The sequence below is a fragment of the Parasteatoda tepidariorum genome, chromosome 1 (assembly GCF_043381705.1).
Source record: "Parasteatoda tepidariorum isolate YZ-2023 chromosome 1, CAS_Ptep_4.0, whole genome shotgun sequence".
NCBI classification, from domain to species: Eukaryota; Metazoa; Arthropoda; class Arachnida; order Araneae; family Theridiidae; genus Parasteatoda; species Parasteatoda tepidariorum.
Genome location: NC_092204.1, coordinates 80,390,140 through 80,416,583, shown reverse-complemented (window position 1 = coordinate 80,416,583; position 26,444 = coordinate 80,390,140). Strand labels below are relative to the sequence as shown.

The following is a 26,444-nucleotide window of genomic DNA, read 5'->3' as shown; positions in this document are numbered from 1 at the left end:
AAAACCGACCTTAGAACATGTCGATGGAGAGTTGGAACCGCTCAAATCACCCCTCTGGTGCAGCGCGACCATTGACGCAAGTATTATGGATATAATATTTTTATGAATTAAAAATATATATTTTATCTCATTTTCAGTCCTACTCAACGTAGCAGGTATAAATGGTCAAGTTATATACACAGAAAATGGTTACGGAGTAAAAAACCGCAGAACCTTCTTGCGTTAATTGGTTGAACATCTTGTGATGGAGGAAGAGATCCGACGCGGGAGCAAGACAAATTTATCTTCGGTACTTAGCTAAATAAGTTTTTTGATATTTATCTCTCTAAAGAGTCTTAAATTGGTAACAATTAACTATATAAACTAGACTAAATTTCATTTGGCTTTCAAAAAATCAGAAACACCTCACAGGTGCAACGCGATTAACCATGTCGGAAACAAGTGCGCGACTAACGGAAGGTTAAATGTTAACTATGTAAAAATATTAGTCTCATTGGCGTCATTTAGGCAGAAAGTATTTCTAAATTCGAATGCACCTCCTTATTTCCCAAGAGATGAAAGAATTTGTTTTGGTTTATTTTGAATTATTTAGTTTAAAAATAATCTTACTTCTTGCTTTTTTAAATGCGAAATTGAGCTCAGCGTATAAAAAAAAATGAAATGTAACAGGATGTTTTTTTTTTTAATTTTTTATGCGTTACCTGTGGTCTAGAAAGTTTTGAATAAATCATTCTGAAATGGTACAAATACTCTGCTAGTTTTTCCCTTCAGTTATTATAAACAATAATTTTGTGTTGAAGGTTTTCTTTTTTTAACTTGTTTAATTTTCAGTTTTAGATTTCCGCAAATCGTAATGAAAATAGAAAAGTGATTTTATTTCATTAAGAGGGTAGGGTTCAAAAATAACTTTTTACAAGATTTTCAGCCAAATTTTGTAGATTGATTATCTATTATTTTAAATTGCCTTTCTTAAACATCTAGTTTAACGCAGCAACATGTTGCAAAACTTCTCTCATTAAACTTCATATCCGATTCAAATATATTTCTTTCGGTATGTTCATTGAGTCCTTACATTCAATTACATGTAAGTTTAGATTTAAATAATTTAGTTAAAATAATGCATCACTTTTTAAGGTAAACACTGATTTTGTGATGATTTCTTTTCGTAAAAGATAAAGTTAATTATACTTTTTGATCGGATTAATTAAATTAAGTAAATATGTGTACATTTAACATAGATCATAATGTTGTTGGTCGTAAAAATATCTTTAAAAGTAAGTTAAATATTTATTATTGTTTCGGTTCGAATTTTTTTAATATCACATGACAGGTTGCAGAATTTGCCTAATTCTTGCAATCTGTCGCAGAATGTTAATAAATTTAAATATGCCTGAAACCTCAGCACAGTCATAGATATATTTTTCTAAAGTTCAGGCTTAAGATAACTGTTATGACGGTGATCGTTTAAAATTAATTAATGGACTTGTGCAGGTAGCATTATTGACTTTCTGGCCGTTACAGATATAGTATCTTAATTTAGATGTAATAAAATGATAATTGTCTTAGAGAAATAAATAAAATCGTTTAAGAAAAAATCATTTATTAATCATTTGAAATGTCCATAATTCAAAAGTATAAAAATGAAAAAGAAAATAAATCCCTTAAAGGAATCAATACAAAGCATTCTCTTACGTCGGGAATTTTAGTAAGTATTTTATTAACAATAGTTGGGACTGGGATGCCCTGTCACCAAAAATTAGAAGAATGTGAATGAATTGTGCCCAACGTACACTTAGGAGTATGGGAAGAGATCCAAGATTAGTGATTTATCGAAAGAAAACATCACTAAAAATAAAGCCAACCCCCTACAATCAATATTAGGTATGAAAATACTTAGGTGATCGTGAATTGCAAGCAAAACTGGGAGAATTAGTATAACCATGTAACTGAAACATATTTGTTTTAAGAAATAAAGAATAAAGAGTTATGAAGTGAGGTTTGTTTTCGGTTTAGAGAATTAATGAGTCTACATTATAGAAATAAAAAGTTAGCCGTTGTACTGATCAATAAGAAAAGAATAAAATATTTTATATTCGCTTTTTATAAATTGTAATAAAAATTAAATATTTGATTCAATTTAATTAAAATTTGATTAAAAAATAAGTGAAAAAAGTTAAAGAAATTTAATAGCTGGAAAATATGTAATGCCTATTGTGGCATCGCATAAATCCCCGCTGGATGCAGAAAAAAAAATTAAATATTTTTAATTTTTTTTTACTAAATTCATGGATCTTCTCCATGTTACAAAAAGTTTTATGCATTAAGATATAAAATATATGTGTGCTACATAAAATATACATACACTTATGTCTAATTAAATATCAAAGAAAAATTATTGTTAATCAAAAAAAATTAAATACAGTTAAACTTCTAAAACATATTTTCAACTCTCATATGTTATTAAATCTTATCTATAAATGTTCTGAGCTTTTGATGTAAATTCAGGTGAATGCATTGAATGCAATATTAGCTGAGCATTATCATTAGTTAGCCATAATATTTTAATTTCTCTCTAATTTGAGAGAACAGCAAACATACATTGCTATTCGTCAAATTTTAAAACGAAATGCTAAATAATAAAGATCAAATATATAACAGGGCACTTTATGGACGAAAACAAATAAAAAACGTTCCTTGATTAGAGGGTATTTACTTATATAAAAAAAATATAATAAAGTACTGTTGATGTAAGTCAATAATTGTTCATTTATTGTGATGGAGTTATTTTCTAAAACTAAACTAAACTCAGCGCCGCGACAGCCCTTGAGCAGTTTTCTTGAGCATGGGCTCTGGGGTGCAGGAGCATATGTTCCGGTCAGGTGCTCTGCCGAACGCGGAAACCCCAGTGTTTAGTTCCCAAGCATGCGTGGTACTCATTTATCGACCCACTGAAGGGATGCAAGGCTGAGTCAACCTTGCCCGACCCGAGGATCGAGCCAGGGACCTGTGGCACGACAGCGCGAGGCGCTACCGCTCAACCACCGGGCGTCGTTATTTACTAATTCTAAAAATTTTGAAACGCTTTTTTATAACTTAGTCTACATTTAACAGTAATATAAGTTTTTTCTGGGTGTTTCTAAAACCAATTAGGCTGAAAAAAAATATTAGATTAGAAAAAATTTCGGTTGAAAAATTGTGTTTTTTTTTCTTCAAATTGTAACAAATACAAAAGTTTTAACATATTTATTGAAAACGTACTTTGTTTTTAAAGTTCAAACTTACTTTTAGTTAAAGACAATATTTTTTAAACGGCGAGCAAATTTATAAATATAATTAAAGAGCATGGAATTTATAATAAATACACTGCTTTATGCTTTTAAAATTATGCTTTTGAAAGTAATGTTCTTTTTTAACCATTCACAAAAATGTATTGATTTGTTCAACTTAAATTTATTATAAAAAAAAAACTTATTTAGATGTATCAGAAGCATTGTTAAATTTCCAAAATATCGTTTAGTAAAATTTGTTCCGCGGACCAACAGGCAGAAGTCCAACCTCCTAGGAGGCTCTGGCAACCCTCTTCCATGAGTAGTGCATTTTGGACAAATTTTATTTTCTTTGCACTATTGGACAAGACAGCAACAGCAGTAAAATTTGTTAAGTTCGACAAACTTGCTAGTTTACTTTCAAGTAAATACTTTTATTTTATTTCTGAAACTAAACCCGATCGCTAAACATTAAACAGTTAACAATAAGCAGGCGAAGGATTTGAGAAATTCCCTTTGACAAAAATTATTTAAACAAAATATTATTATAGATACATAACTATCCTTTAATACACTTCAGTTATAGTTATGGAAATCAGTGCAATATTAACTATTAATTCTATCCATTATTCCAATTCTACGCAATGATTAATTGAAGACAGTGCAAATTGTATCTTAATAATGAATGTTTACTACCTTAACTGTTTACATTATATAATATTTGTCTATATATGATGACATTTAATCTAGAGGTGTCGCATTAGACTATGTCTTAATATATCAATATTTAACACTGTAATCACAATTTACAAGTTAAGATTTATGCGGGCAGTAATATATATTTGCTCACACAAATCACTTCGATAAGAGTTAATGCAATAAGAAGAAATTAAAATCAAATAGGAATAGTTTCTATTCAAAATAAATGCATAAAATTTAAATTACTTCAACGATAACTGTTTTATATTTAGAAATATTAATAATTGAAAACCGTGTTCCCATTATTTGTGTAATATAACGCGGGATAATAAATATTTGCTATTCCTAAATGTTTCCTGCCTGTCCTTCTATGAACCATGAATCATTCAAATCTGTATTTAATTCTATTCATTATTTAATAATTATTTAATGACATTTTCTTTAGACGCCATAACGATTTTTTGTTCCTTGTGCTGTTAACCTCGACATTTCGCGGTGTTTAACAATGACCTTTAATATTCCATACGATAGTTTCATTTTATGTTTGATTTTCATTTGGTTTTATTCACTTTAACTTTCAATTGAGAATCATAGCAATTTTGTTCCATTTGTGATACTTATATACAGTTGTTCTATGTTCACTCTTTTGATTTGGTCAAGCTTGATCGGAATAAATGCTTTATTATATTTATTTAAAATTAAATTTGCTTGCGTGTTATTTTTATTTTTAATATTGAATAATATTTCTAGATGATATTGTTCGAACTACGTAATTTCTGAGAGATCACAAGAAATATGTTAGAACTCTGTATCAGTCTTTTTTGTTTTGTTTTGTTAAGTTTTGTTTTTTAACTCTTTAAAAACTACACATGCTGTATTTTGTTCTAATTTATTCCAAAACATTGCAGTTGAGGTTGAAGCAGTATAACTTGTTTATCAATCTGAACAAAGCTATACTTCTCGCGACAGCGAAAAGTAAGTAGAATTTAATTTTCTTACTTTATTTAGGAGTAAAGTATTTTCCCTGAATTAAATATTCTGTTGTTTTTTAATGCGTATGTTACATTTTTTTTTTCAAATAGCCGGACTTTTAAAGCTTATTTATAGTTCAATCGCTGCTCCTGAGAAGAAAAAAACAGAGGAACATTATAATGGAATTATGCTATAAATGCGGTGGTCATCTGCTTTAGAAGCCATGGAGGACCACACATAAAATCAAGATGGAAACATAAAATCTAGGAGAGATGCCAAATTTCCCTTATTACTTATTAATATTTTAAGTCTCTTATGCTACTTTACAAATTTTAAAAAAAATAGCAAAAGTAGGAAAATAGGACGTATTTTTGTAAATTTATCTATCACCACCATTCTTAATATATTTATCACCACCATTCTTAATATCTCCAAATAAATAAATCTAGTTGTAAAAACCTATGGGATCGTTATTCGCTTTCATTGTGTATGATTTTGTTTTGCAATTTTGTGAAGGTTAATAAAAATAAAGCCTTAACATTTTATTACAATATTTAAACCATTTTTTATATTTTTAAAGATCATATTAATCATACATTTCTTTTGGATTCTACAGACCTAACATGTTTTCGGATAGAACCCTATAATCTATTCAGTAGAACCCGATATATTGTTTGATTTTAAACACACTCCTAATTTTATGTTTAATGTGTTAATTGTCTAGAATAATCACTACTTAAAAAATTATTGGGTGTGATGTGTAAAATGCATGAAATAGTTCCATGAAACATTGAAAACAATAAATGAAGTAAAGATTTTCTTAAGTGATTGACTAAATCTGTTCATTAGATTTCATTATTTGATTCTCTTTAATTATTTTCCAGGATAAAATTCACTCCTTGCACAACGTATTGAAATATTTTCCTTATTTACTATATGTTTTGTATTAGTTTCTATATTTTAACTCCACTTTTTCTCTTTTGTATTAGATGGCCTTCTCCCCTCAACATTACGGAAAATGGCCACTTATTAGTATTATTTCAAACGATTTTTCATTCTTTTTTCTCTATATTCCATTATTTTTTGCTCGAGACATGTTAAGTACATATATGAGAATTTAAAATATGCATAGACGTTTCTTGTCTCTTTATTCTTTGTACTTTTTCAATTTGAAAAACTATCGATCTTAAACTTAACCTATTATATATAAAGACGTTAAAAATGAAAGAAAAAGAGAAAATATAACAAGGATTCTCTCTCTCTCTCTCTCTCTCTCTATATATATATATATATATATNATATATATATATATGAGTTTGTGTGTGTATGTATATTCATAAAAATATTTAACCCACTGCTGACGGTTTTGCACGTAAAAAGTTGAATTTTAATCTGCAGTCTTGTCCGAAAAACGTAACCGGTTTTTTCCTCTACTTCGATAGAAAAATAATATAAAGGGAAGAAACATTCTCCCGATTTTGTCCTTTCGCTAAACCACCAGTGGGTTGAAGAAAAAACAAAAGACACGATTTGCAGAGGAAATAAACAATCAAAATGTCCCGAAAATCTTATTGGGACTTATCTTATTGATTTTCGAAACTTTTTTCTTCCTTAATTCTTACCTAATTTCAATTCAAAATTTCATTTTAAATAGTAGTTAATTTTCAAAAGATTTAGTCTTAGTTTATTATCAAAATTTATTTTAAACAAAAATAACATTTCTAAAATTACTACAGTGATCTCTCACTTATGCATCACCTCTTTTATGCACCTTTTTCATTTATACAACGATTTTTATAGGTCCCAGAACATTAGATAGGAAAATAATGATAAACATCCTTCGTTTATACGTCGCTCTAAAAATAAATTTTTCAATTATGCGCCGAAATTTTAGGCTGACTTTATTATTAGGCTGACTTTTAATTTTTTAATCCTTTAAATATTTTTTCTTAAAAAAAATTTTTTTTCAAATTAAAAATGAAGCAAATGAGCAATCCTTGTTACAGATAAAAAGAAATATATGTTGTTAGATCCTATTGAATTTGCTTCCCCCTGTGACCTTTTCATTTTTACTGTTTCTGGAAAGACATTATTTCCAGAATTTTGAATAGGGTGTCTTATCTGTTACACCAACAACAATGAAAGCCTATTCATCTTTTAGAAAAAGACCATTCTTCTTGTCCAGAGGTTAGTTTTACTCCCATGCTGTTTTCTAGAAGAAGAAGACACCTGGAATACGAAAGAGGAAAGAGACCGCGATCGCTTACTTGCAGTCAGATGGATATTATGAGTACATAAAGGGAGGTGATCTGTTTAGTGAGGGAAATACTTGAACAACTTATTGAGCAGCATATTATGACGTCAAGTACTTTTCTTAGAAATTTATCATGTGATGTTTCACCCCCTCCCATAAAACTCAAATTTTTTGCGAAGAACTGTTCATTTATATCTAACTAAAACTAGTGAGTGATGAGAACGTGGTGGATGATACTGACGAGATGATAAAGTTCCTCCAAATCACGCAGCTGTATTGAAAGCTTTAGACACTATTCCTGACTATTTAGAATTTAATTTTGCTTCTGAAACTCCCCCTTATCCCATTTATATGAACTGGAAAAACTGTTTTTGAATAACGTCGGCGAAAACAAATACAAACATGTATTAAGATTATTTTGTAAGAAAATAAATTGTCTTAAGGTATGTAAAGTTTTTTCTTTGTATAATTATTGTAAATACCAAAACAGTATAAATATTAACATTACATCTGTAGAAACATATTTATTCATATTGTCACTGCAGTTTACGTTGCGTTTTAGAATTTTGAAGTTTTTCACTTACGCGCTTTTTTCTCTTGGCCCCTTACACGGGTGCATAAGTGAGAGTTCACTGTATTTTAATAAACTTGGAATATTTATATATTTGTCATAAATTTAATGTATTACATTGTATTTTTATANTGTGTGTATGTATGTATATTCATAAAAATATTTAACCCACTGCTGACGGTTTTGCACGTAAAAAGTTGAATTTTAATCTGCAGTCTTGTCCGAAAAGCATAACCGGTTTTTCCTTCTACTTCGATAGAAAAATAATGTAAAGGGAAGAAACATTCTCCCGATTTTGTTCTTTTGCTAAACCACCAGTGGGTTGAAGAAAAAACAAAAGACACGATTTGCAGAGAAAATAAACAATCAAAATGTCCCGAAAATCTTATTGGGACTTTTACTTAATATTAAGTACTTTCAGATTAACCTGGTTTTTAACTATGGTATAGCTTCATTAAAAATTTATTGCTTTTCGAAACTTTTTTCTTCCTTAATTCTTACCTAATTTCAATTCAAAATTTCATTTTAAATAGTAGTTAATTTTCAAAAGATTTCGTCTTAGTTTATTATCAAATTTATTTCAAACAAAAATAACATTTCTGAAATTACTATTTTACTAAACTTGGAATATTTATATATTTGTCATAAAATTTAATGTATTACATTGTATTTTTATATCACATTAATTTTAATGCAAACATTTGAACAGAAATTTTTGCAAGAAAAAATTTAATTATGTAAATCGATGCATTGAGATGTTTACCTTTACATTTTCTGGTATGATTCTAAAATACAGTATCGATATTCCTTTTTATTATTGTTATTTTTTATAGTGTTTACTTCTTTATAGTGTTCTTGTTTAGCTCCAATTAAATTGATTAATGAAATTTAACAGAAACCGAGAAGGTATTCCTGCTTTTATATGATGATGAAAATAGGGAAGGCAGGATAGCTACATCCTTCAAAATATGATTTGGACAGGATAACAGTCGGAAAAATGGGTCTCTTAGTTTGATTCTTTTGTTTCTCTCCATAGCAAATTTTTTTATGCGAATGAAAAAAATATCTATTGCAAACTGTGACGACATCTATTTATCCAAATATAATTCCATGCAAAAAACTATGTTAAAAAATTATTTTTTTATCAAGCATAAATAAAAACTTACATTTTTTTAAAAATAATTGTGTAATTTTGAAATTAAATAGAAACTAATTCTGAAAGAAATTTTTTGAAAATGAATGTTTAAAAATAGGTTTTTTTTTCAAAACTTAAAGTCTTAAAGTTCGGTGATAAATTGGTCCAGAATTGCTAAAATAACTGATTTAACTATAGTACAGTGCAAAATTATTTTTAGTGTTTTGGGAAACTCTAAATAAAAAGTTTGATAAAACTGTATCCTTCTTTTCCATAACTTTTTATGTCCCATCACATTTCGTTAATATTTTTCTGCGCATTTATTTTGTCTCTATCCTCCATCTTACGAAAACAATCAGATGAAAAAGTTCTAAAAAAAAAAAAATTCAACTGGTCACTCAATACTAACCTGAAGTATTTTGAAACGATGAAATAGGATCGATGTGGACCATCCTCCCTCAGTCTCAGTGGAACAATCCGCAAGTGCGAGATTCTGCAAATCGCTCCCTCTGCCTACACCGCAAACACCGCTTTAACTTTGCAAGCGAGAGGATTTCTTCGTCTCTCATTCACAACTTCACGCGATTGGCGCACAATAAAAGTTTGCTTAAAATGTTGAAGTGTTGCAAAATGTGAACAGAAATTTTAATAAAGAAGAGATGATTGAAAAATAAGAGAAAAGATTTAAACTTGCATACCGTGTACTAATAAACCATGTGGAGGAAAAAATCTTTTATCTGGATTATATTATTGTTAGTGACACTCGTGAGATTTGGATACGGTAATACGTCAGGTAAGAATTAAGATAAAGCATCAATTGACAGAGTAATGCTAAAAATATTCGTTCAATAAATAATCATTGAACATGCTCAATAAAAGTTTATATTTAAAAAAATGGTTATATTTTAACTGAATGAATATTTTCTTCTGTTAGCTACTTCTTGATCTTCAAAAAAAAAAACATTTATTCCGTGGTTGCTTCTTGCTCTTAATTTTTTCTCCCTCAATAAAACATATAATTTCAACAAACTTTTAATATTGTAATAAAATAAATAAAAATATCAAAAAGAATTATAATTTTGCTGATAAAATATATTTGGTATAATTTTATGCAAGGATATTTTTTCATTATGTTAATCATGGTGATATGGGCTCCTACTTGAGTTTCAAAATAATTAACTGTAAAAAAAAATCTTTCTTAAGTCTTTTATAAGTATAAAAATTTCGATGTAAATGTGACATCTGTGCTTCATATGGCTTTATTAGGAATTCAATCCAGAAAATTTGACAGCTCACTGCATCACAAAGGAGCAGAAAAATAACAAAAAACAATTCAACAATTTAGGTAAAATGAACAAAAAAGAACAATAAACATGTGAATCAATAAACATTTCAACAATATAAAATTTTAAACCTTAACATGAAAAAGGTAAAGTTAGTGACAATTCATGAGAGTTCTTGCGTCCCAATACAATTTATATCTTTCAGCATATATTTTCTCTTCTCCTTTTTTAAAAAAATTTTTGATACTTTTGGAAAGAAGTCATGTAGGAGCTTTTGAAATAAAGATCTTGAAAAGGAAATGATTTTTTTTAAAGTAAACTATTTAAAAATGAAAAAATAAAATGAAAGTAAATACCCCTGTTAAGTTTATATATGATCGATCATTCAGCTTATCAAATATGAGTTCTGTAGTTGCATTTTCGCTGCCTGCAGTGTGGGTCTCATCGTACCACAAGTTTAACAGTTAATAATTTTTAACTAGTTATCAAATATTAATTTTATTTTATTTTTTTCATTGCAATTCGAAGTTTCTGGGCTGCAAAACGAAATGTATCACCCGAGCAGTGGTTGAGGCTTTTGCGATCTTTGAATTGTTTTATAACTTATCAATTGTTTTGTCATTACATAAAATATGTAAATACTTTATTTTTTAATTGTCTTATAAATAATGTAGTTATTATAACTTTTTTTTCATTTATTTTTGTCAAGTTGGCTTTTGTAAAAAGGAAAACGACAATAATTTCAACAGTAATTGTAAGATCCCGGCATTATAATATAGTTTTTATTTTGCATCATTGTTATAAGTTCTTAATGAATTCTCTGTTAAATCGGTCTGTGAGGAAGTTCAATAGTAATTCGAGAACTGGAGTGTTGATGTTTAACGCGTGTTTGCAAATTATCTAGTGATGGTTTGTAAACAATCAAAACTTTTTAACGTCACGTCAGGAGTCCTAGTGAAATTTATAAACAAACATGCAGGTTTATGTTGGTTCGTAAAACAACTCTTTTATAATTGACACAATGATAATGAATTATCTATATAGATATTTCTTTTAAGCTATGAGAAAGAAAATCTCATTTCTTTTTCGTGTTGACAACAATGAATTGAAATATAAAGCGCGTGATAAGCATGAAAGCGGAAACATCCAAGTTTACAAATAAAGTTTACAAGTTTACAAATTTAGACAACGAAAATCTGAAACAAGCTGAGCTGTAAGTAAGTAAGAATAAAGATGTTGAAATTGAATAGTTCATATCAACGAACAAAGCGTTCTATATTTCGCTTCAATGATACTTATACAGGCTCAATAATAATAATTTTATTCATTATTATTGTTATTCGTTAAAAATAAGTATTAGTCGTGCTGTTTTGTTTTTTAAAAGTGAAATTACCGATTAGTTTCTTTGGGGTTTTCTATTACATGTCATTTATTCCATTTTAACTATCTAAGATTTAGGTCATTTGACAGCTTTATAGTGATAGCTCAAAGTTCTCAAATTTATAGTTGCGCTTTTAAAAAAGTTGTGAATTTTTAATATTTATTTTTTTATAAGAAGCTTAATTGTTTTGTTTCTGAAAGTTGCTCTGATGCGTGCCTTTAATTTCAAATTAATTTCTCTTATTTCAATATCTGATTACTGACTGAAAAGTTAAACTTTTTAAAGAGGAATTAGTTTTAATAATTGTTTTGCATTCTTAAGATTTAGCACTAGAACACAGTTCAATTGAAATTTACTTAGTCACGAATGAAAAGATCATGGTTTGCAAAACAAACCATATAGGTTTTGGGACCGTAGAGCTCTGTTTGATTTTAACAAAGTTGCTAATTTATTTCGGTATCCCTTAAAAGCGTCTGAGAACTAATCAAAATACTTTTTTGTTGTTGAAAGTGCAAATATATATTGCAATGGGCAACAAATCCCTTTTTAGTACAAAAATCATTATGATATCAATTTTTGTCAAAATTTCACAAAAATAACCCAAATACCAAAGATGTTACAATACGAAGTTATGAGGCAAAAGTTAAAGTCAGTATCAATTGTACAATAGCAGTTTATGCTTGAACTTAATGTTAATTGTAAACTGTACAGTTTTAAATCTTGACATATTTGAAATTCTACTTATTTAAAAAGGTAGACCAACTGGTCACCGGAGTTTGCTGGTATATGATAGAATTCATTTTATGAGATAAATCAATACATTTTTATAATTGCATTTAATTTTACTCTCATTTTTTAATTAAAGTAACTTACTGTCGATTAAAGTAGCTAACAGTAGATTAGTGAATTATTGATTTTTCGTTATATTTATTTTTACTCATCTAACGTTCAATAGAGGGTTTATATTATTGAGTTAAAATACAGATGTAAAGCTTACTTATCTCAGAATCGGTCACCCTCGACTCACGTATCTTCATCTGTTGTTCGGAGAATCTCCTCCCAAATGCGACACTTGTAACGTTTTACTTAAGCTTCATCACATTTTAACTATTTGTCCCTGTTTTGACCAACATCGTCTTACCTTTTTTAATAGCACTATTGTATGTATGAAGGATTTGTTAGGTAAAATCCATCATCCTAACATTTTCGCATTTTTGCGAGCTATTGGTATTTTTATACTGTATATAGCTCATTTTAGCTGATTTTGTTCACTCTTATTTATTATCAATGTACCGTTTTACCTTTTTTCATGTACTTTATATAACTACGCTTTATATAGAAATTTATTGAATATTCGTCTCGCTATTGTTTTACTACCTTTATGTATTTTTAAAAAAATAAAATTGTAGTATGCATTTTACATTTTACGCTGCGTTAACGTATTGTTTGGCGCAGCATATCCTCATTTGGATCTCGTGCTCTACATTCAATCAATGAATCAATAACTCTACATTTAATCAGTCAATCAATCAATTATTGAGTTAAAAACGGACCCCGCAACCCCAAATTGCACCTGTAATCCCTTCATTTTTCCTTTCTTCTTACATCAGATGTAAGACAACACCCATCGACAAATTTATTCAGAATTTTCTTCGAATATTTTCCATTCTAAGTGATAAATTTAGTAGAAATACTGCTGACGATAGGATAAGAAGCATTATGATGAGTTTAACTCTACTTTTCATCATTTTTTCCTACTCCGATTTTAATCAACTTATAACTCTCCCTAATCAACTTATTTAGCAAAGCGATCACTTTATTTCGTACAATATAACAGAATCTAGGTTTTACACCATTTAAACTAAAGTTCTTCCATTTTTTATTCTGATTTATGGAGTCATTCCAATTTTTTTTCATTAAAATCAGCAATCGATGAAAAAACTGCTTATAAGTTTTATTTTAATTTTTTTTCATAATCTCACAGAATACAAAATTTTTTGTATATTGTTTAGACAGAAAAAAACTGTTTTTACGTGTAAATTTAACGAATTGGGATTTTTTCTCTTCAATATTTTTTAGTTAAACTTTCAATCTTTCTTTTATTTGTGCATAATAAAATTGTTAATCTATATTTATATGGGTTATTTAATATTATTATTTAGTACTATTTTTATGTTGGATTATTTTGCATTATTTTTATTTGGGTTATTATTTAGTTATTTGTCATTTGGGTAACAAAAGTAATATTCTATAAAACAAAACACTAAAAGTAAAATTCTTATTATATTATAAGAATCATCGTGAAATTATTAATTATTGGAAAATTATTTTTGCATATTTATTCGGAAAAGCTAACAGGTGATAAAATGTTATAATAAGCATAGGTTTTTAAGCAATATTATTTCTATTAAATATAGTTCCAAATCTTTCTTTAACTTTCAAGATAACTTAAATTAATGAAAGAAAAGAAATTTAAAAACATAAAAGTTAAAAAAATATGCCTAATTGCTGCAAAAGCTTTGCTGATTGGAAAAAAGTGCTTGTTTACTCCAGTTGCGGAGAACCTTTAACCATTATACTAATACATTATACATTACACACTTCTTGACTGTTTTCTAATTTAAAAACTTAGATACTAAGAGATGTCATTAATTTAATTGTGATTTTCCTCATTTATCTACTTTAAACGGAGGAACTCCACTCCAAAATCTTACTGATTACCTTAAGCACATTTGCTACTTTGATGCATTTGATACAGATTTAAAACAGACTTTCATTTAACCAGACGACTAGATTTTAATTTTGGCACAGGTGTCTGGTGCCGCATAGTCTTTTTTCGTTTTGGAGCCAATAACTTTTAACTAGCAAACTTACTGTAGAGTTCGTTTTTTTTTCAAACGTCTTTTTGAAAATGAAGGAATTAGTTATTTAAGTATAATAAATCAATTATATTATTGTCCATTGGTAAAATGGGTGTTGTTTTGGATTTGATGGCTCGCGCACCTTATTTGGGCGTCATCACACTTTTCAACTGTGTTTAAGAAAAATAGTAAACAGTGCGCATGCGTCGTCATTGCATGCTTTGTTGTTGTGGCTATCGCTCCTGTTTGATATTTTTTTTAGAATTCTTTTTTTTTCTTTTTATCAGTTTACTTTTAATGTTTTTCTATAATACTTTTAAAAAGTTTTATGTCCGATTTATGATTAAATTATTCATAAATACTGTCTTGGTAACGATTTTAACATGAATATGAATACTCAAAAAGGAAAAAAAATTTGACGCCTTGAAAAACGTATATTAGGCAGGAATTGAAAACCAATCCTGCCTTTTGGATGGCAAGTAAACAGAAATCAATTGATACAGTTTCTTCAACCCATGACTTAAAATATTGTGGTGATTATGACCGTCATTCCGGGGGAAAAATTGACAAATGGATAACTAGTGATAGCAATAATGCGAGGATTTTTAACTATTTCTCCTAAAGCAGGCTTTACATTTCCTTTAAAATTTGCTATGGCTTTTATTGATATTTTTTATTTATTTATAATTCATAGAAAATTGTTATACTGGGTCATTGTCGGAGAACACTATTAAGAGTAATTTCTTTTGTATGATAGTCTACAAAAGTATTTTTTAATTACCTAGTTAAAAATATGTTTTATATCATCATTGAGCCTTGGCGGCTCAAGGGAAAATAGTTTTCTTCCCAAGGAGGTGAGCCGGGTTTGAATCCCGGCCATTGCTGGTTGGTACGAATTCCGCACCGTATCCCACCGACCACAGTGCTAATAAAAACTATTCTCAGTGGTAGACGTATCATTGGTTAGAGTCATCTTGCTGTCAGACTAACTGTGGAGGGTTTACGTGGTTTCCAAGTAACGCGAATGCTGGTTAGTTCCTTAAAAAAGTCCTTCAAGTTGGAAAATTTTTTAAATGATTGATCCTGTAGTTTCCTTATATTCCGGATTGGGATCAAAATTGCAAGGTTACTGAGTTCAACTTCGATAGTCTTAAAACCAAAATTGGGTCAGCAGTTCACCAACGGTTATAAAATAAAATATAATATCATCATTAGATCTGTTGTAGATCTAGAGATAGAGCGATCACCTCCTTATGAGCTGACCGTGGTCGAATCTCAGCGGCGGCTAATCGATACGAATTTCGCACTCGGCTTGCACCGGCCATAGTGCAGACGTAAAATTATCCTCTATGATAAACGGATCATGGATAAGAGACCACTTACCATCTGGCTAATGGGGAGAGGTTTTCATGTTTTTCCACTCCATGTAACGCGAATGAGGGTTAGTTTCATGAAAAAGTCATCTACGAAGGTAAAATTTATCCCTATACTTCATCCTTCTCTTCTGGATTGAGTTTGAAATTACAAGGCTACAGAATTGAACATTGGAATTCGTAGATTCAGAATTAGGTAGACTGTTCAACGCTGGTGATAAAATAATGTCATCATTAAATCAATTGTAATATTAATTTACCATTTTTTTATTATAAAGAAATAGAAAAACCCAATGATAATTTGGATATCGGGCAAATGAGGAAAATAGCACAGGTGAGGAACTAAATAAATATAAGAATACTTTTAACTGTTCAAACATTTTTTTTCAGTAATTAAATAACTAACTTAATGACAAATGTGAGTCAATAGGAAGTTGTAATTTTACGTGTAGGCTGTTTTTCATCTTTTCTGAATTGAGAGTTTTTAATATCTTTTCTTACATCCAGTGATATTCTTTCATAGGCATTATTTAATATTTATATCAACTAGTAGTGAGCATGGTTCATTGGTTTAGTTGATTTGAGTGTTGCTGAATTTGTCGGTTTGGTCAGCCGTGGGCTGTAGCTCCGTTGGTTAGAGCTTCATAAAAACAAAGATCTTAGGTTTGTAATTTTTACAGTCGCATTCATGGTCGATGATTTTTGACAGTGTCAGCCATTGTGGTTGATCAATGCAATATTTTACTTTTGACATAGAGAAATTAGTAATAATAATTTCGTAGATTAGCAGAATTACGTAAGCTTTTCTCACTAATTACACACAATGCAAATGCACCTGATCTCAAATTAACAAAATTTGCAAAGATTAAAGAAATATTTGTGCGATGATGAATAAATATTGCAAAACATTTACAAAGAAATTTATAAAGATGAAAAAAATATAATAAAGCGCATTTTTTCGGATCATAAAGCGGAAAAAAATATAGTAATTTCAAAAAAATTACAAAAAAAAAGAAATATATGTTTGGAATATTTTTAGGTATTTATTTTCTCATTTTCGAAATTTATTTTTATTTCACTATAAAAAAATCAAACGTGATGTCAGAAAAATGCTTTATTTTAATATTTCTATACGCTGTAAATTTATTTGATGAAAAAAGTTCTGGCACTCAGGGCTCTAGTAGATTTAAAGCGAAATTCATTTTTAGCGTAAAATTTTACTGAGCAAAAATTCAGAGAAATCAATTTTTACAGTGATGTTAGCTGGAAAAGCACTAAATTACTAAAATGCATTTTACGGATGCTGCAACCATTGAGCTAGTACTTTTTACCTTAATTTGATCCGGAATTTTTTATAGTGTCGAATATCACATTATAGTATAAGTAAATGAATCTCTGTATACTGTGCGAAATACAGAATTTAATTTTTACAGAATTTAATCACTTAAATACAGAATTAAATTTTTTTGGAAACTATGCGAACCATATTTTGAAAACTTTTTGAATTTGAAAACTAAAATCTTTAGTAAAGCTGATAAACCGACCAAAAAGGAAAAGTAAAAAAAACAAAGTAAATTAATCTAAGTATCTAATTAGAAATGGCAAAGATAAGTTAAAAGGAATGATACTATGTATTTCACTTACTTTTTTAAAATTTGTGGAAATGAAAAACAATCTATGCGGATTAGCAAAAAAGAAAAAGAGCATCAAAACTACAAAAGAAAACTACTTTTTCTTCTCAGTTACATTTACTACTCTTAGAGTCATGGATTTGCATAAAATTTGCATATTAGTTTTGTCTTTACTGAATGTTGTTTTTTAATTGGATTTGTATTCGTATATATATCTCTATGTCATTTGTTCTCGACTATTTTATGCTCGAAATAAAGCATCCTATTAATTACGAAAAAAGGTTTAGCTGTTATTTTGCAATTACAAAAATTTATGTTTTTGTTTCAATAGACCAATATATTTTCCAGCAAAAATAAAAACAACGCTAACTGATAAATCTCATATTGAAAATATGCAGTTTTAAAAGCACAAACAAAACACTCTAAAATAAGAAAGATGAATTTAAAGATAAGAGACTGAAGTGTTTAAGTGTGTAATTAATTGGCAGCGTTTTAACATATTAGCGTTTTTACCAATTATATCATTGTGTTATCATTTTATTCTTAAAGATAAATTAAACAATGTCTTCTTAAAAAATTCAGTTCATTATCATAGTGCAACCTATTTCATTTCTTTCATAATGAAATATTCATCCCATTTTATTATTTTAAAATAAGAAAAGCTTTTAAAAAATTTGAGTAGAAAAACTAGTCTTCAAAGCACAAATATAACACTTATAAAACATACATGTAATAAACATACAGTTTTGCAAATCAGAATAATAGAACTGCGATGGCTAAGGGGATAAGGCACTCATCTTCCAATGAGGTGAACTGGGTTCGATCTCGGCGATAGCTTTTCGATATGAATTCCGCATCCTGCTTTCAAAGACCACAGTCCTGACATGAAATATCCTCAGTGGTAGAAGGATCATGGATTAGAGTACCCTTGCCGTCACGCTAAGCGTGGGATGTTCTCGTGGTCTTCCTCTCCATGTAACGCAAATGTGGGTTAGTTCCATCAAAAAGTCCTCCACGAATGTAAATTTCTCCCAATACTTGATCAAGGAGTTCCCTTGTCTTCTGGATTGGGTTCAGAATAAAAGGCTACGGAGTTGAACATTAGTAGTCGTAAACTCAAAAATTGGGTCGGCTGTTCAACGACGTTAGAGAAAATCAGAATCTTGGCGAACAAAGAACACGGGGCGCGCTCAAAAGAGCAGAAAATCAGGGTCATGAATCGTGGTTGCCGGGAGAAAAGTGTTGCACCAAGCAGACTCCTCAATTCTGCTTTTAACATGTAAAGTCTATGGCGGGCTTGTCATACTTTGAATCGATTTTTCTTGTTCAAGAATCGGAGTGATCAATTAAAAAAAAATACTAATAATTTTTTCAATCTTTCCTATCCACGAAAATGTAGGTTAATTTTTTTAATCTTTATTACTTTTTGTAATATTGCCTTTGAAACACAAGTCACTTTCTACCTTTGAGTAAGGGAGGAAGGCAACTTCCACCCCCAAGTTCACTAATCTTCTCGGTGGGAGGTCTTGCTCCCTTTTGAAAATCTTTTTCTCTCTCTGTCCTTCTGAAGAACTGATATGGGGAACGCTTTAAAAACCGATAGCTTTCTTTTTAGTTATAAGCTTGTAATTTATTATGAAAATTATATTTGCTGATAATTCGTTCATTCTATATACATTTTATTTATTTAGTAGTAATAATTTTCTTGTTTTTATTCATTTTGAGAATGGAATTTATTTTTTAAATACATTATTCCCCTTTTTTTAAACNATTCGAAGGGGGTTGCTCTTAATCCCGTCGAATCATAAAGATAGAGTCCTAGACCATGAAGTTTTGATAATTAAATCAAAAATTATTTAGGGTGATACGTTTTTTTTCGTATTGTACATACAAGTTAAGTAATGCATTCCGACATCACTTTATAATTTTTTTATTTCCTTTAGATGATGCAAGCAAATTTTTAGTTAAATATTTTTACTACGCAGATTGAAAAAAATAAATTAATCAATTAATTTTAAAACAATATTTGAAGCTAAACAGTCAAAAAAATGAAATCAGCTAAAAAATACAAATACATTTTTTAAGTAGTTATTTATATATTTGAAAAGTGTAAACTAGTTTTTTTTTCCCAACAGCACTCATGAAATTTTAAATCTTAAACATTGCATGCTCAAATTGTGTGTTAAAAAATATGCTTCAGAATTAGAGTAATTAAAATGCTTCAATTAATATAAAACTTTCATGCACTATCTCTATAATCATCCTACTTCGCTTAGCTTCAGAATTTACTTTTTATGCATGTAATTATCCCCAAATGAGCGTTAAGTGCAGTCACCGTTATTAACTCTTCTGGCTCCTTCGTAACCAACTACTAGAAGGAAAATTTCGTGATCTAGAACGTTTCCCTCACGTGATGAAATTAAGACAGCGGAGTTTGATAGAGTGCTTAATCTCTTAAAGATTTCCCTCGGGTTACCGGAAGGAGATAGATGGTAGGAAGCTGCTGAAGAGAGAACCGAGAATAAATGATACTTTAAAAAAAATTCCATGATAGTTTCTACGTCTGGAAATGAAGGAAGTTTTATCGTTACCGAGATTAGGAGTTTCTGATTGCTTCAACTTGATAATATCTAACTATATATTTCCTCTACTTCCAGAGGACTTGTTTATCAGTACTTTAGGCATAAACGCGTTTATTCTGAAATGAAAAAAAATGTTTATGAATAATTTTTAAAATGTCTTGTTTGGTTACTGAGGCTATCGTTACTGAGATTAGGAATTTTTTATTGCTTCTTTTCGATAGTATATTTTTATACATTTCTTCTACTTCCATTTTTCTTGTTTTTCAGTGCTTGAGGTAAAAAAGTATTTTTGTTTAATTTTATTTCGTTATTTTTTTTAAATGAAGATTATATGTTGTTTTCTGTACAAACAAAAAATCATCCTTAAGAATTATGGTTTTAAATCTTATATTCTGGTTCGAGTTTATATCGCTACCAGTTTTAAGTATTTCTGATCGCTTCTACTTGATAACATATATGTATACAGATCCTCTACTTACAGAGGTCTTGTTTATCAGCAATTAAGGCCTAGACACGTTTAGTTTGAAAAATAAAAAAATAAAACAAAAGGAAAACATCATAAAGGAAAACATCATAAACATCATAAAGGAAACTTTTAAATCTTCTGCTTGGTTATAGAAGCTATTGACATCGAGATTAGGAATTTCTTCTGCTTCAGGTTCATAGTATATTTTTATAAATATCTTCTATTTCCAGTTTTCTTGTTTTTCAGCATTTGAACATTAAGAATGTAATTACGTAGATCATATGTTATTTTCTGCGCCAACAAAAATTCTTTAATAATGGGTTAAAACCATGTAATTTGGTTAGAGTTTGTCGTTATCGATTTTAAGAATTTCTTATTGCGTCGTATATATAATATCTAACTATATATTTCGTCTGCTTTTCAAGTTTTTGCTTTTTGAGCCTTAACATAACTTTTTTTTATATCTATATTACTTTTTGCATAAGTAATTTTTTTAAAGAAATTGTTTTTTATCGTTTGATTCTATAGTTTATCAATATCGAAATCAAGTGTTTCTATTTGCTTCTACTTAATGGTATCTAACTGTACGTTTCCTTTACTCTCGAGATTCTTGTAATATAAGGCTGACCTTTTGACTGTGTCGATACTGGACTGGCTGTATTGTATTATTGTGTAGAGGGCTGGCTCTCGTATCATCATACTCTACGTTCAATATATAATGTCAGCAAATTTTAAAGCCTATTGACAAATATACAAAACATAAGTCAATGTTGATAAAAATTTGTATAAAATTTATTTATTTATTTTTTAATTTCAACATTAGAATCACTGAAAAATAAATTATTTGAACCAAAGACCCTTAAACTCCATGTTCAATTAAAAAAAAATGTTTCTCAATTTTATCTTTATTTTTTGTGGAAAAAATTCCATTTTAAAATCTTGCATCATGTTTATTGTGTAATCCAAATTAATTCTGTCTATTGTACTAATGTCTGATGTGTGTAAATTTTTGTCTCCTATTTTCTTCAACAGTCACTTATTATTAACGTCACCTTTTTCATTTTTCAATTATTTTAAAAATGTCATACGTTGTCATTATTATCTTGCATTTTTCTAGTACTTTTATTTGGAAAATAAAAATTTTTCTAATATTTATTTTATAATGGATTTGGTCAATGGGATACCTGCAATTGATATAGTGTAGTATGTCGATCCTAACTGGTTGTTGAAACGCGTCATTTGCTTACGTTAGCAACTGTTCTTTCTTTTCTATTTCGAATAAGTGAAGCCCATCAAGTATCAATTAAGTGACACATTCTATATTCTTTCACAAAGATTTCAATTCGTTTACTGTATATTTTCAACATAAAGACAGCCCTGTAGAGCATGAAACTAGTTATGCCTTTAGCTGCCAGATTCAGAAAGCAAAAATAAATCACGGTTACAATGAAACAGATAAATAATAAATCTAAGTTAAGTAAAGAACGTAGTCGAGAATAAATTCGATGACGGATACGACGCTGTATGTAATTAACTTTACGTTAATTAACATTCTAACTTTTGTGGAGAAACTTAGCTCAATTTGAACACATTTAAATGCTTATAAACGATTAGCTTACGCTGACACATGAGTGGATATCCGTGAGCTTCTTGAAGTGCAAGTACCCAATTGTTTTGTTTATTTTAGACAATAATTTAGAACAAATATTGAATCAATCAGTTTTAAAAAAGTATTTCGATTGTTATTATTTTTTTAAATGTAACTGTTTTAGTAGTGCGGACGGTCTTTGAATATATCATACTTTTTTTATTTACCTTCAACAGCTTCTTGTGAAGCCTTCACCCTTGTTCAGTATTTGTAACCTTTTTACCATTTAGTATAATTTCATCACATGAGCACATTTTAACAGAAAGCATCTTAAACTCTTTGAGAGCTCAATTTTGTCTTCACAAGATTCTATAAGTGAAACCAATAATAATTTAAGCATATGTCTTTCTCTACTAGCTACTGTTATTTAATACGATATACATTTGTTTTAATGAAAATTTTATTTATTTGCTTATTTTTTATGTTTTACATATACCTATTCAGATTTATATGCATTTGTTTTTAATTTTCTTTAGTTCCTAGATTTTATCTGATTTTATTCATTTTTGAATGCGCTATTACGTAGTGTACAGTTTTATCAATTTCATGTATTTCAGTAAGAAAAAAAGTTGTATGAAATTTTACATTGATTTAAAACCGTTTGTCTGACCTTTTATGAACCTTGTGTCATTAAACATTACGTTCAATTCAATTTACAAAGTTCATGATGTAATGTAGCATCTTGTACAGAAGCAATTAACTGACTATTCAAACCAATGAGCGCTATTTTGAAGAATACTAAGGACTCTTTGTTTGTACCGATTTAGCTTGTTTTTACATTTCATGTATTTAATTACGTTATTTTGGTAGTACTTTTATAGTCAGAAATGATTTAAAATCGTTTCTTTGAACAGTGTTCCCTTTCTAGAGCTTTTTTACAGCTCAACAATCGTATCAATTCAATTTACCAAGTTCAGGAATAAAATGATATAGAAAAATAATAATTTTAGTTTTGCCTACGCCGATTCTTGTATCCAAAAATTTAAATAATTACAAACCAATGCACACTGAGTTGAAGAATATTAAAAAACGTCCATGAAACATGTGGCAGAACTTCAAATATGTTTTGCACTCAAAAGCTTTGTATTATAGAATTAAACTGTAAAGTAATTTACAAAATGTTATAAGACGTCAAAATCTAATTTCAAAGTAATGAAGAAGATAATGCACTCTTTTTCTATTAATAAGGCAAACACGAAAACACATTTTTAATGGAGTCCCATCTTTATTAAATTCTGGAGATTCCAATTCAAAATAGTGAAATACTTTATTGCGATTTTGAATTTATTTTTGTTATTATTATGCTTGAAGTATAAATTTTCCCTAAATTATTTACAGTTGAGAAGTTAGAACAGTTATAAATATTGATTCATGCCAGAAAAATCTTACCATTATTTTAGCAAACCATGTTAATAAAGATTTGAAGAAAAAAAACACTTAAGAACGGTTTAATGTAATAAAAAATAAAAAAAGTAATAATTTATAAATTTCTGAATCCGCATTTTTAAACCAATAGTGTTACTCTGTAGTTAACGGTGTTCTAAATCTAGAACATCCACAAATTTACCTAAATGAGGGAAATTTGCAGTAATTGATTGCGTATTAAACAATGAAGTACTTAAACGGAAGGTTAATTGAGTAAAGATGGCCAATTTTCACGCCATTTAAAAGCAATTAATGTGTTTCTGTATAACAAGCGAATGCAAAATTACTTCCCGAGTTAAATGACCTCTCATGTAACAATACAGACCATTAACTGCGGATTGTAAAGATGTGAACTAATGTACATGCAATACTCAGTAACTAATTCTTGCAGACGTAATAAGCTTATAGTAATTATGAGGTTAATATGGGTTTTAAATACTTTGTCATGCTACAAGCTGTAATTGAATACAAATGCTATTTAACTTATTAGTGAATAACCTTTTAAATATAAAGTGTTAATGAATTAGCGTTTAAATTTCGCTGTAAATATTTTGATGCGCATATTTTAGCGGAGGGTGTGAAATAGTATGTATTTATCAAAATCCCTGATTTCAATCAATGATTTTCTTTTCACACATAATCACAATTTTTTTTCACTAATTCTGAGACCTTTGTTTTGTCTGATTTAGTTATAATTTTTTTTTTTTACTTAGTGCATTATATTACAAAAGTTTTGCATGATATACACGGTTCTGGTTGTAAAGTTAAACACGAAATTCAATCTATGCATATATGAATATGCGTTAATGTGAGTTGATATTATACCATTTTCTCTTGTTACTTTCTTCAAATGATAATCCTATAATCCCTCACAACTTAACACACGCTTTTCTTTGCACTTGTGTATTAACGTTTGATTGTATTAAAATTTTTCGTCTATTTTTTAGTATTAAATTTACTTATTTTGCAATGCACCGTTTTATCAGATTCATGCATTTTATGAAAATAAGTACTTTTCCTGAACTGTCAGTGAATAGAATTGGGATTTGATCCCCAGTGACGGATTAAAGTCTACCTAGCTTCATATCAATGGTTACTAGCTTGTCTGGGAAGTAAATGTAGCCTGTACGCAATTTTGATCACATTGTCACAATCATGAAAATTGTCACATTATTGTGGTCGTTCAAAATCCATCACCCTCCTGTCACCATTTCGGACTGTTACGGGAATGCTTTACATTTTACTTTATCTTTTCATCTGTCTCTTATCTTATCTGTCATTTATTTTTTCAAAATCAATTTCCCCAAAAAGCAATAATAAGTTATAATATTTTCTTAGAATATTTATTTTGTTTTCAAACAGCACTTATGTAAATATGAATTGAGTTGTTTTTATTTACGCACATTTGATGTAAAAACATTTCAAACATACTAATATTGTTTTTCAGCAATCATTTCCTTTTTTTTTTCACTTTCATGCATTTAATTATTTTATACAATTACCTAATGAGATCTCTAATTCTAGAACTTAAATAGGAGTGATTAATTGCTAAAACCTATCTAAATTAGTTAGTTTCTACTAACTTGTTCCAAAAAATATCTCAAATAAATTAGTTGTAGTTTTACTCGTAATAAATTAAGTTCTCACTGAATCTCAAATCGATAACAAATAAGTCGTCAACTATGTTTCCCGTTAATATTTTAAAAATATGTGGGACTATGGTTTTGAACATAATTTTAATGAAATAATCAACTTCAAACTCGAAACACATTATGTATATAAATTTCTTTCCTCAAACAATAACGTCAGTGAATATTAGTTTAAGGAAGTTGCAGTTTCATAAAGTTTTGTAATACAAAACACTTCAAAAGCTAAGCATTTTTCCATTTAATTTTCCTTTTTGTTTAAATGGATATGCGATATTTTTTAAGTGCTGTAAGTTTGTAGGGAATAAAAATTGTAAAATAGTAAAATGTCTATTAAATTTTTGATTAATATCAATCCAAATTTTTAATTTGGGACCAAAATCTCATAAGCCTCATGAATGATTTATGATAAATATGTTCATAATAAGCTTTGTCAAAAGTAGAAATCTGCATCCCGACATAGACCAATTTTTATTTATTTATTTTATTTTACTTATTTATTTTATTTTACTTATTTATTTTATTTTACTTATTTATTCATTGATTTTGAAAAAAAGAAAGAAATCCTGTTGTTGATTTTGAAATGTGTTAGTAAAAATTTTATTATTAATTTCATTTTTTAAAGAAAATATTCATTTTAAAATCAGTTCATATGAAAAGATGTCTGATTTTAAGCTCATTAAATACACTGTTAAAAAAAAGAAACTTGACAAAACAGTTTACTGTAAAATTTACGGTAAAATATATGGCTCTATGAGAACACCAAAAAGCACTTTATGCAAAATATAACAATAAAATATGGTTTTTTTCCTCTTTGATAGTAAATGTGGACATCAAAAGTATCATTTATTCAGTCTAATAAAATTCTCAGTTTTGTATTTTTACTGAAAGTGTGGTCATAAAAATTACAAATTTGAGAAAACAAAATTTCAGGTAAACTGTTACCTATTGCAAAAATTATTTAATGAATAGTTTAAACGCTATCTTTTTAGTTTTAACAGCAGATTAAAGTTTTTTTAACCATACAAGCATGAAAATTTCATCAGAATTCTTTCTTCTTCTACGATGATAATTGAAACATGTCATATTTATAAGCATCTGACATAAGAAAAGTTTTTTAAATTCCGATTTTAGAATTAAACATTTTTTGATTTCGCTTACTTGGATTAGCTAATGCGTTTAACGTTTTACTCAGTATTATTAAAAATTTAGTTTAATTAATTACTAATCCAAATTCCTCTAAAATGTAAA

General features: G+C 28.6%; 1 protein-coding gene across 1 annotated transcript in view; it reads left to right on the top strand.

Annotated features, from left to right (window-relative positions):
* The first annotated feature begins 9,357 nt into the window (after positions 1–9,357).
* The window catches only part of LOC110282173 (cell adhesion molecule CEACAM1-like), an 88,427-nt gene continuing 71,340 nt past the window's right edge, over positions 9,358–26,444 (top strand). Inside the window, exon 1 of the mRNA XM_021145022.3 lies at positions 9,358–9,690. Coding sequence (XP_021000681.2) covers positions 9,612–9,690 — 79 coding nt within the window. The 5' untranslated portion in view covers positions 9,358–9,611. The remainder of the gene's footprint in view (positions 9,691–26,444) is intronic.